Source organism: Phacochoerus africanus, chromosome 9 (genome assembly GCF_016906955.1).
Source record: "Phacochoerus africanus isolate WHEZ1 chromosome 9, ROS_Pafr_v1, whole genome shotgun sequence".
Taxonomy (NCBI): domain Eukaryota; kingdom Metazoa; phylum Chordata; class Mammalia; order Artiodactyla; family Suidae; genus Phacochoerus; species Phacochoerus africanus.
In genome coordinates, this window is record NC_062552.1 from 113,088,551 (window position 1) to 113,100,730 (window position 12,180).

General features: G+C 44.5%; 1 protein-coding gene across 1 annotated transcript in view; it reads right to left on the reverse strand.

The window, feature by feature from the left end:
* PTPN21 (protein tyrosine phosphatase non-receptor type 21) overlaps window positions 1-11,814 on the reverse strand; it is an 83,871-nt gene extending 72,057 nt beyond the window's left edge. The window contains exons 1-2 of the mRNA XM_047795184.1: window positions 11,478-11,814; window positions 7,108-7,488 (exon numbers count right to left, since the gene is read on the reverse strand). Coding sequence (XP_047651140.1) covers window positions 7,108-7,287 — 180 coding nt within the window. The 5' untranslated portion in view covers window positions 7,288-7,488; window positions 11,478-11,814. The remainder of the gene's footprint in view (window positions 1-7,107; window positions 7,489-11,477) is intronic.
* Window positions 11,815-12,180: the final 366 nt, after the last annotated feature.

Below are 12,180 nucleotides of genomic sequence, written 5' to 3' on the forward strand. Positions count from 1 at the left end.
GTTTTCTTTCTCTAGGGAGAGACGCCAATCTAAGACTTACATATGCTTCAAATGGTCCAATAGAGCTAACTAAAATATTTACTGATCCTTGTCTACATGTCAATCTTACCTGTTTTATAACACACATACCTGAATGAACAACTCGGCCCAAAGGTTAAAACGTTTGCAGGTACTATACTCTTACCTTACACATATTTCAGCTATTTTTAGAGTCCAAATGAAAACAGCTAGTACAGAAGGAAATGCGCATGAAATTCTTGAGGTCTACTCAGATAACAGTCAAGATAAGGTCAGTGGATATTTGGAATACCTAAGACACTAATTTAAAATAAAACACTCAAATGGCCAAGAACACTTTCTAAATTGTGCTTGAGAGTAATGGTTTGCATTAAATGCTTGATTTCTCTCTATTCCAACAAACCCCTTAGCCAAAAAAAATTCCCATCAGCCAGACAACGCTATGGGAAGAATCTGTTCAAAGTTCAGCAAAGAAGTTGGCACTCCCCTGACATAGCAATCTTAGCTCAGACGGAACATATTTTCTAAGTATCTCAGAGAAGGCCCAAAATGAAAAAGAAATAGAAGTTTAAAGACAAAAAGGTTTTTTTCTACCTGTGCTCAAAGTCTGTAAATGTTCAACTCTCTCCAGGAAATAAAATCATACAGCAAATAAAGGCTGGCTTAACTGAACTATGGTCTGTGCTTATCTAAATTCAAAACAAGAACCTTAATTTTTAAACTAAGTAGACATTCAACAACCATGGTACAAGGCACTATTCCAGACATTGGTGATACAACAGATCTACTGTGACAGAGCTTACATTCCAAAGCTTAGAAACTTGACACATGTGATGTAGTTCAAAAACAATTTTAAAAACATTTTCTGGGAGTTCCCATTGTAGCTCAGCAGGTTAAGGACCTGACCTTGTCTCTGTGAAGATGCAGGTATGATCTCTGGCCTCCCTCAGTGGATTAAGGGTCTAGCATTGCCACAAGCTGTGGCACAGATCACAGACGCAGCTCAGATCTGGTGTTGCCAGATTCGACCCCTAGCCTGGGAACATCCATATGCCACAGGTGTGGTCATAAAACGAAAAAAAATAATAAAAACATTAAGAACATTTTTTGAAGATCTGTGATAAACCACAACAGAGTATCCAAACATCAAAGACTATAATCGTAATTTTAAAATGAGAGGCCAGGAGTTTCTGCCAAGGCTCAGCGGAAACAAATCTAACTAGTATCCATGAGGACACAGGTTTGATCCCTGGCCTGGCTCAGTGGGTTAAGGATCCAGCCTTGCCGTGTAGCTGTGGTGTAGGTCACAGACACGGCTCGAATCTGGCATTGCTGTGGCTATGGCGTAGGCTGGGGGCTAAAGCTCTGATTTAACCCCTAGCCTAGGAACCTCAATATGCTGTGGATGCAGCCCTAAAAAGACAATAAATAAATAAATAAATAAAGCTAACACACGATGTATCATAGCAGAAACACAAAAAAAGTTATCTTCAAAAAGTTTCCAGGATTTTAAAACATCCCTGTTACCTAACTGGAGATATAAAAACTTAAAAACTCCAACCAAATGTAAATTTGAGCTGAATAAGGACATTAAAATGAAGGAAGATGCGCCATGTAAGAAATAATACTTTCAATTAATCTAATTAAAACCCATAACAGCATAATAAAAATGTGATTATCAAATGTAATATAGTAAAAAGAATCCTTGGGGAATTCCCACTGTGGCACAGTGGGTTAAACATCTGGCATTGCTGCAGCTGTGGTGCAGGTCACAGCTGCAGCTTGGATTTGATCCCAGGCCCAGGAACTCCAATATGCCACAGTTTCAGCCTTAATAATAAAAAAATAAAATAAAGAGAATTATTGAGGAGTTGCTGCTATGACACAGTAGGTTAAGAATCTGACTGTAGTGGCTAAGGAGGCACAGGTTCAATCCGTGGCCCCGCTGGACAGTGAGTTAAAGGATCCAGTGTTGCCACAGGTGCAGTGTAGGCTGCAGCTGTGGCTCAAATTCAATCCCTGGCTTGGGAAATTTCACATGCCAAAGGTGCAGCTATAAAAAAAATTTTAAATAAAAAAAAAAGAATTATTGAAAAAGGTACACCATAAGGAAAAAAATATAAACCCATAATCCAAAATTTCATTCAAAAAATGTTTTTGTTGTTTAAATCCTAGGGGTGAGGGAAACAACAGAGCAGGAAAACCTACTGAAGCTGTATGTGAGGACAACGAGGCAATGACATTGTACAAATTAATTTCGGCTATCATGAAAATAGAGGTTTAACCATGACTGCTAAAATTACAATGCTATAGTAAAATTTTAAGTTTAGTAACATCAGGAGTTCCCATCGTGGCTCAGTGGTTAACGAATCTGACTAGGAACCATGAGGTGGCGGGTTCGGTCCCTGCCCTTGCTCAGTGGGTTAAGGACCCGGCGTTGCCGTGAGCTGTGGTGTAGGTTGAAGATGTGGCTCAGGTCTTGCGTTGCTGTGGCTCTGGCGTAGGCTGGTGGCTACAGCTCCAATTGGACCCCTAGCCTGGGAACCTCCATATGCCACGGGAGCAGCCCTAGAAAAGGCAAAAAGACAAAAAAACCAAAAGTTTAGTAACGTCAGAAGTGCAATGACCAGTGGCCACTATACTTGTTTGTACTTTAAGAATGTTTTATAAAACAAGCATGTATTCTTTTATTAAAAGGAAGAAACAAAGATATTCACAAAAGTAAGAAAAGAGTTCACTTGAAGAAGTCAGTCACCACAAGGTGGAAACGGGAGTCACAAATAACAGTGCTGAAAAATAACACTGAGAGTTTCCTAAATGCCAAGTCCTCTGCCAAATGTTTCACATTTCAGATGGAATCCTCACAACTGTCAAATAGATATTAGCATCTCCCATTTACAGATGAAAAACCACTGGACTTGGGCAATTACCTATCGTGCCCAAGGTCACACAGCTGGGTGAGGGGCAGTGCTGGAATTCAAACCCAGGTATTTCTAATCCAACTGGTAAACGCCTTAACCACTCTGTTAAACAGCCTTCTTGAGAGGCAAATAGAGGCTGTGCTCACCCTTGAACGAACCAGAAAGTAGACCCAGACCAGAGGAATGTGTCTCATCCCAAAGGCGGTAGGTACGGTTCCCCTTCTGAAGATCGGTAAGGTTTTCTGGGCAACCTCCCTTCTCTGACTCCACGCTCACCCAACAATTTCTGGTTTTCTCTGGCTCCCACATGGCCTGCTTAGAGAGAGATCACGGCCTGGCCAGAGGGCACACATACTTGAGGCCTTTGGTGGTTCCATATCTCATGGTAAATTACTAAACCTGCATCCTGGCTTTACAAATTCCCAAAGAGCTGGGGTGAGGCAGGTCTTACGCTCTGATACATTAGGTTTTCTAAGCCTGGCCATCTCACTCTAGACTGTGATAGTCTTTCAAGGACACGCTGCCCCATGGGCGTGGTCGTGCCCAGCTGACACACTCATCTCACCACCTCCATCAAACCTCTATAACATACGTTTTCACAATGAGGAAGTTTTCTTAATTCCCCTTATATTCTATAAAGATTTCCAGAGGCTCTCTTGAAAAAGTGTTATGAAACCCAATGAATGACATGCAAGGAATTTCAACAGCTCTTGAAGGCTATTGCTATAATGAACAGCAACATTTTCCAGCCGGAGTCATTTTCTTCCCATTTTTAAAAGTCACTTTGCACGGTTCCAATACAGTGGATTTAGAAAAAAGTCAACGATCTAAGTTAACTATATTAGATATAAACATTAACATTTTTGGTTTTAGTTCCTATTTCACACAGCCAAAACACTGTGAAGACTAAGAAACATCATTTAGCCATACATTCAGCTTAAGAAATAAATACTACCCATATAGTTGAATCTGCTGGTTGCAGTATATTAACGGTATTATTGGATAGCCCTTATAATTGTCTTTAGAGAAGTGAAACGGTATTCAACTAAGCAAGGAGAGATTTGTCCCCCCAGCTTAAATGTGGGCAGTAGCAAAGCTTATTATCAGCCAAATCTACAGTTATGGTAACTGTGAGTCTGCTTGATGGAAGAATAGTACAAGATAACATATCACTATCTCTAGGCATAAATCTCTAAGCGATGTATGAACACCAACTAAAACAGGTGTTTCCCTGCCTCAGATGATTTCTGAACAGTCACTGGGTAAGATTAGGCCTGGGCCTAAGCCATCTGTTTACATGCAACAGAGCTGAGCTTCCGGAGCTTTGAAAAGCTTGCGATACAAACTTTCTCACCATGACTATCATTAAATTTTGGAAATGCTGGGACAGCCTGTCTGGGAGCAAGGCATTTTCGAGGGACCACACCTGTTCCCACTTACAGTACTCCTTCTTTCTGTTAAAAATCAGTCTCAGGGAGTTCCTGTTGTGGCTCAGTGGTAACGAACCTGACCAGTGTCCATGAAGATGCAGGTTCGATCCCTGGCCTTGCTCAGTGGGTTAGGGATCTGTCGTTGCCATGAGCTGTGGTGTAGGCCAGCAGCCATAGCTCTAACTTATTTGACCCTCAGCCTGGGAATTTCCATATGCCCCAGCTGTGGCCCTAAAAAGCAAAAAAATAAGGAGTTCCCGTCGTGGCACAGTGGTTACCAAATCCGACTAGGAACCGTGAGGTTGCAGGTTCAATCCATGGCCTTGCTCAGTGGGTTAAGGATCTGGCGTGGCCATGAGCTGTGGTATAGGTTGCAGACGAGGCTCGAATCCCGAGTTGCTATGGCTCTGGCGTAGGCTGGTGGCTGCAGCTCCAATTCGACCCCTAGCCTGGGAACCTCCATATGCCACGGGAGCAGCCCTAGAAAAGGCAAAAAGACAAATAAATAAATAAATAAAATAAAATCAGGAGTTCCCATTGCGGCTCAGTGGTTAACGAACCCGACTAGGAACCATGAGGTTGCAGGTTCAATCCCTGACCTTGCTTAGTGGGTTAAGGATCTGGCGTGGCCATGAGCTGTGGTGTACGTTGCAGACTCGGCTCAGATCCTGTGTTGCTGTGGCTGTGGTGTAGGCCAGCGGCTACAGGTCCAATTAGACCCCTAGCCTGAGAACCTCCATATGCCGAGGGACTGGCCCTAGAGAAGGCAAACAAACAAACAAAACCCTTCACTTCTCTACTACTTTTAGGACAAGCCTCAACCCTTTAACAAGACCCACTCATTACGTGGCCCCTGCCCTACTGCCTTTCCTCTCCTAACTTCAGGCAGATGACCTGCCTCATGTCTTTGGCCTTATGCCCTTCTTCTGCTGGAAGAGTATTTTCCAGCCCTTGATAGAACCACCCTCCCCCATCCTTCAGATCCCAGCCCAGACATCACTTGCTATGGGAAGCCTTCCCTATGCTGTTTCCTCTTATTATCTATAGCATCTCCTACTTCCCCTATCATTGCTTGGACCATCCCCGTTTCTTACCGGTATCAATACTCGAGAGAGCTCCTATTACCTATGTGCTTGGTACTCAACAGGTCTTTAGTACTGACTGACCAAATGCTCAGTTCACCAGGGGCACGGTTTATCTATTCCCGACTTTTTTCAAAAACAGCAGGATTTCCCAAGACTATAACCAGGTTCCCTTACCCTAGAACCAGACAGCCAAGACTGGAAGGGATCTAGGTTTGAGTAGAGCCCTTTTTCTTCACAGGCCTTATACAACATTTTCTTTTTGTCTTTTTAGGACCACACCGGGGGGCATACAGAAGTTCCCAGGTTAGAGGTCGAATCGGAGCTACAGCTGCCAGCCACAGCCATAGCAACGTGGAATCCAAGCCATGTCTGCCACCTACACGTGTCAGCTCAAGGCAACGTTGGATCCTTAACCCACTGAACAAGGCCAGGGATTGAACCTACGTCTTCATGGATGCTAGTCAGATTCATTTCCACTGAGCCACGACAGGAACTCCTTACACAGCATTTTAAATTTAAGCTATAGGGAGTTCCTCTTGCGGTGCAGTGGTTAACGAATCCGACTAGGAACCAGGAGGTTGTGGGTTTGATCCCTGCCCTTGCTCAGTGGGTTAACGATCCGGTGTTGCCATGAGCTGTGGTGTAGGTCGCAGACACGGCTCGGATCCCGCGTTGCTGTGGCTCTGGCATAGGCTGGCAGCTACAGCTCCAATTAGACCCCTAGCCTGGGAACCTCCATATGCCGTGGGAGCGGCCCAAGAAATGGCAAAAAGACAAAAAATAAAATAAAAATAAAAAATAAATAAATTTAAGCTATTATATGGATACTTAAGGACTCTACAACTTCATACTAACTGGACTTTGAGTTTTCCAGGACAAACCTCCCTATGATTCCTGTAACAGATTCTTAATTATTAGAGCTATGGCTTTACATGCATATTAAATCACACGACCACTCTGAGTATTAGGCACCATTGTTACCCACGGTTCAGATGAGGGAACTGGAGCTCAGACAGGTCACATAACTCACCTAAAGGTAAACAACTAATTGATGAACAAACTAGAACTCAAACTCAGGTAATATGTCTGGAGAAACATGGCTTGGCCTCTGCAAAATAGTCAATGAATGGTGAATGAATGACTGAAGTCAGTAAAAAGTACTAGATCAGGATGACCCATTGGAGATTTTACTAGAAAACCAGAACTACTTGGATAATCCAAAATGTACTCCTTGTTCCCTTTTTTTTTTTTTTTTTTTAGTAGCTTAAAACAACCACTTTATTTTGCTCACAATTCTGTGGGTCTGGAATTCAGGAAGGACTTGGCTGAGAGTCAGCTGGGTGGCTGGGGGCTAAAAGGATTAGTCTCCAAGATGGCTTCTCCACTCAGATGCCAAAATGCACTCCTATTCGTTTTTTGATTGCATTTCGTAGGAATAAACACACATTTTCAAAACTCAGGCACTGTTAACTGTCTTATGGGGCACATCCAAGAAAACACCCTTCTGCTCTGTATTATTTCTTGCTCATGGGGGGGGGGCACAATCAGATATCATGGCCAGGGACAAACTCTGAGAACACACAGCATTATTGCAGTGGAAAAGCAAGGAGTGAAACCAGGCCAGAGAAGCCCGCAGTCATTTTTTGGGCTTACCTCCCGCAGCTCCAGTCTTTGGGCCACAGCCTCCAGGCTCTCCTGGCCAGTGCTCTCCACCGACAGTGTGAACTCCACAAACTCGTTGTTGAGCAGCTGGATCCGAGCAACCAGGCAACTCTTGCTGGATACCGTGTAGCGCCGGGTGCGTTTTAGTTTCAATCCAAATGGCAGTGGCATCTTCTTCTCCCTTCAAGAGTGGAGAGGTGAAAAGGGAAAAGCACCGCCACCAATCCAGTGGTGATGATGGCGGGAGAAAGTGATCCTGTCCTGTTGGGAGGAGTACTGTACAGTCTCCGGCTGCTCACCCAGCAGCTGCTGCCGCCATTAAATAACAACTGAGTCTCCAAAGACCAGGTGATGGGAGCACCCACGCCAGTCCTGGGGAAGGAGGAACAACCGGTTAGAGGCAGTAGCAACTCTGGGCTTTTGTTTTTAAAAGTAAAAATCAGTAAAGCTGTATCTATGGAATAAGCATCCAGCCTCTTCTGGAAGAAATAAGGCTTTAGCAAGATCTGGGAGGCAGTGGGGAAGTATATCATCAGAGCTGTAACGCCCTGGGTCAGACTCCACCCCTCACTCAGTCCCACGAATAGCGGTGACAGCGTGTGGCAACCTTCAGGATTAAATGAGATAATGTCTGGCACTACTATAAACCCAAATTTAGTACCAAGCATTAATGGTCCTCTTTCTATTTTAGACAAAGTTTTGTTTTTTTCATAGTTAACTCTTTTCGGCTCTTCGATACTCCAGATGTCAGGGTTCTCTAGTCCTTAAGTGAGGTAATTGCCAAAAACTTCCAAAAGAGCTAGCTCAATTCTCAGTCCCAATTAGGCAAATTAACCCTCAACCCGAATGGAATAATCCTCTGTAACATATGGCAACTGTGAGTTTGAAACGAGGGGAACAATTAAAAAGCATTCGTAGAACCCTTTCTGGTTTACATCACCAAATTGATTTATTTATAAACAAATCATAAAAGGCCCTATAAATGCTTGTTAGCGGTTCACCACTAGAAGCGCGGAGGCTGTGAAAAGCGCGGCCCCGCCCCTCTCCAGGTGGGGAAGCCTAAGGAAGCGATGAGCCTTCACCTACGCGGGGCTGCAGCCCAGAAGAGGATGCAGGTGAGGCCTTAAACGCCATCCTCAATTTACAAGGGGCACATGGGGCTTAACAAACCCATGACGGGAAGAGGACAGAGCAGAGCTTGGGCTCCGCGTCCACCACCCGCAGCGTCCCCCGCGCGGCGTTGCCTGGGCGACACCCAGACAGCCTTAGAGGCTCCGGAACGCTCCGCCTGCGGCCGCGTTTCCGGACGGACGTGCAGGGAAAGGACAGGCTCCCGCTGATGCCGGAGGGAACTTTTAAAGGACCCAGTTGGAGCCCCAGAGGCGAGGTGGAGTATTGGGAGGGGCCCACCTGATACAGGGCTTGGAGCCTCAGGATACTACTACCCCCAACCCACCACCAAAAAAAAGTGCACAACTTAACTTTTTAAAACAACTCTTGGGCAGAAGTGAACTGGGCATGAGCGGCAACTGGGAACTTTTACATTGGCTGGATTTCCCCCCCCCCAAACAAATGGACAAAATCCCGGAAATTTCCAGAATCCCCGGACGGTTCCGAAGCCTTCGTTATCCCTCGAACAGAGACTGCGCGTGAGGATGATTTGTTCGGCTAGGCTCGGCTGCTGCCGGTTACCCTGAATTTGCACCGAAAACCGCACGGAGGGGCAGAGTTGGCCCCCAACCTTCTCATCTGGTGGACACGAAAGCCACGTCTCTACAGTAGCGGCTTTCTCAGCTTCACACTAGGATGGCCTGACCCGGGAACCGATCCCAGATTCTTCATTCCCAGCCCCTGCTCTTTTCTGCTTTCCTGACTGCGTCTTAGCCCCAGAGGTGATGGGCACTCAGGGCTGAGGGGTGGCAGTGCTAGAGAATACAGTTTAGCTTTACACTACGCTTTGCCAAACTTAACATTTCATATTTCCATTCCACAGAAGCGTACTGTGTCTCTGAGTACAAGGCAGTGTAGTAGGCTATTAGAGAAATCTATGACGAGTCCTAAAACGTCGCTGCTCTTAAGGAGACAGGCATACTATAATTACATACATGACAGTATCTCTAATGAGGGTCCAACCACAGTTTTCTGGGTTTTGTTTGCTTTTTGTTATTTGGGTTTTGTTTTTTGAGCTCTAGTTATTCCTAGATAGGCAGAAAAATAAAAATTAAAAAATAATAATAATATAGGAATAGAGAAAAAAGGCCAGAAGAAAAAAAGAAAACTAGCTAAAGCACTGTATTACTCATTAACAGCATTTGCTGAGTATCCTCGAAATGTAAAAGGTCCACACTAAAGGAGGAAATAGAAAATAATTATGAAAAGACATGGACTCCACTTAACAGGGTTTTTTTTTGCATTTTTTAAAAAAATTAAAGTGTAGTTAATTTACAATGTTGTGCCAATATCCTCTTGTTTTCAATGATCTTTTCTATGTCAGGGTATAAACCAAATAGATAGTTGAGGCAGAATGTTTAAAAAAAAAAAGAAATTAGAACTTTAATAAACTTTCAACTAGAAAACTGCCTGATGAGCCCTGAGTGTTTGTATAGATTTTTTAAAATTATATATACTAAATACCTTTTCAAGAGATGAAATGGTGATTTTAAATTTTTCTTACAAATTATGGTAACTGGAAACAGAACAGATTAAGTTGTGTAGATGAAAGACAAGATATTGCAATATATGCAGAGGAAAGATGAGTATTTGACCTGGGGGTGTTCAGAACTGGTATTCTCTTCACTACAAATACAGAACTATGCCTTGTAGGCAGTAGATACTACACTATATAACTTAATCATTAACTTTAGTGTTGATGAAGCAAACAGAGTAAAACTTTCAGTTGTGCCTGAGATTTGAAATGTTTTACAGTATCAGGGATAAAGAAAAGGTAATGTTTCCTCTGTTTTATTCTGGTAGATGTTACAATGTAATTGAAAAAGCCAAAGGGAGGGTATGTCTGTGTGTGTATCAGATGCATTTTTCCCTAAGATCTATCAATAAGAATAGCTTACTTTTTGATTATATAAAACCTGTGTTAAGATAATGTTCTGCTTAATAATTTAAAAAATTATCAACATACTCAATTTTCAGCTATGCACAGTATTTGCTACCAAATGATGTCAGAGTTATGAGGAGTAGAAATTTATGATGCTGTTTGCAGGGGGAGGGGAGTCTGTTTCAATGTAAAATAATATGAATTAATTTGAAAGGTAGTTAGGTCTAGAATTATTAACTTACTTAACTACTAAAGTAAACGGAAAATTCATAATTAGCTTTTGAAGGAGAAAGTAAGATTGTTTTTACAAAAATCATTGTGTTATGTAATAAGAAAACAGGTACATATTAAATTCAAAGTTTTCAAAAGTCAGTCTGGGGTATTTGTGAATTCATTTTAATGTTTTCACATCCCCCTTCAAAAGTTTCTCACATACACTAATTCTGAATCCTGTAATTTCCCCCTTTGTTGCTGAAGTCCTCAGGACATGTAATTTTGCCAACGACGCTTTAAAATAAAACAATCACTAAAAGAGTATAATGATATTTTTAGAGTTAATAGATCTATAGCATTAAATCAAACGCATGTTTCTCCTGAAAAAAAAAAAAGTTTATGCCTCGAGCTCAAGATTAAAATGTCCTAGCCACAAGACTATTATTTTCAGAGTAAAATTTCTATCACATCCCAAACTTAAAAAAAATCTTTCAGCAACCATTAGGCATACAGCGGTTGTCACTTGGAGCACACGGAGTGTTGTGAACAGGTTTCCGAGCACACGCTATTATTATAAGGCTTTCTCAGCAAAAAAGAAAATAAGACGAGCATGCCAAAAGCGGCCAATCTAATTAGGATCTGCAGAAATCACAGGTCAGAATTTGCAGCCCCAAGAATTCTTTCTTCCCGAGTAAACACTCTTTACTCCAAAAACAAAACAAGTCATCACCAGCGAACAGTCCTTCCCTACTTGCCAAAGTTATCTGGCAAACCGCACTTGATATTCCGAGAGGCACAAATATGCCTAAGACTTCTAAAACCCTAATCCAGAAATAAGCCGCTGCAATCAGCCAAGGAGTTCAGAAAAGAAGTTCAAGACCTCCTTTAGAAATTACTTAAGTAGATCAGGGAGAAGCTGGGAAAGGAAGACTTTTCTTTGTTAACGCTCGCTCCTGCCTTCGGTCTGGGAGCCGAGACTCATCCTCCAGGGCTTCGGGGCCAGCAGACACGCTCCGGGGTCCCGGCTCCCGGACACACCCCAGCGCTCAGCCCGGCGCCCGCCCTCCGCCCGCGGGCCGGGGCCCCGCTCCCTCACCTGCTCCCGCTCCCGCATCCTCGGGGCCGCGCGCCCCGTTCAGCGGCCCGCCTCCCGGGGCCCCGCCGCGCGGCCGCCGCAGCCGCGCCCGCAAGCCAGCCCGCGCCGCGGCGCGCTCATGGGGCTCGCACGCCTCACTTCCTGTCTCCGCAAACTCGGCCCGCAGACCATTCCCCCGCGCAGAGTCCCGCGGCGGCCGCGGCAAGGGGAGAGGCCCGGAGGTGGGACCGGTCGGCCCGCGGCGCCGCACAAAGAAGCCAGGCGGGGGCCGGGGCGGCAGGAAGACGGGCGGACCGGCACGGGACGCGCGGCGGGAGTAGCGGAGCGGCCAGGGCCGGGCGTCCCTCCCCCTGGGTCGGGCGGGCGGATCTGGGGAGGCGGCGGCGGCCTGTGACCTCAGAGAGTTGGAATGCGGGCGGGGGAGGCGCGGACAGCTGCGCCCGGCCGCCGCGGAGGGGGCGCGCCGCTGCTTTTTTTAATCATATGACCACTTATTTTAAGAGTTGCCAAATAAAGCAACTTTATTTAGGCTTTTAATAAAAATGAGGGGAGGGGGATCTTAGTTCAGTGCCAGGTAAAGGATTTCATTCCCCTGTTGTCATCAGGTGGTCAGTAAAATGTTGTTTTTGCTGGAGTCGGTCGTTGACTCTTCTACATTTCTGAAAACAGTTCACATATTAGGTTTCTTCCACCCGCGCTTACG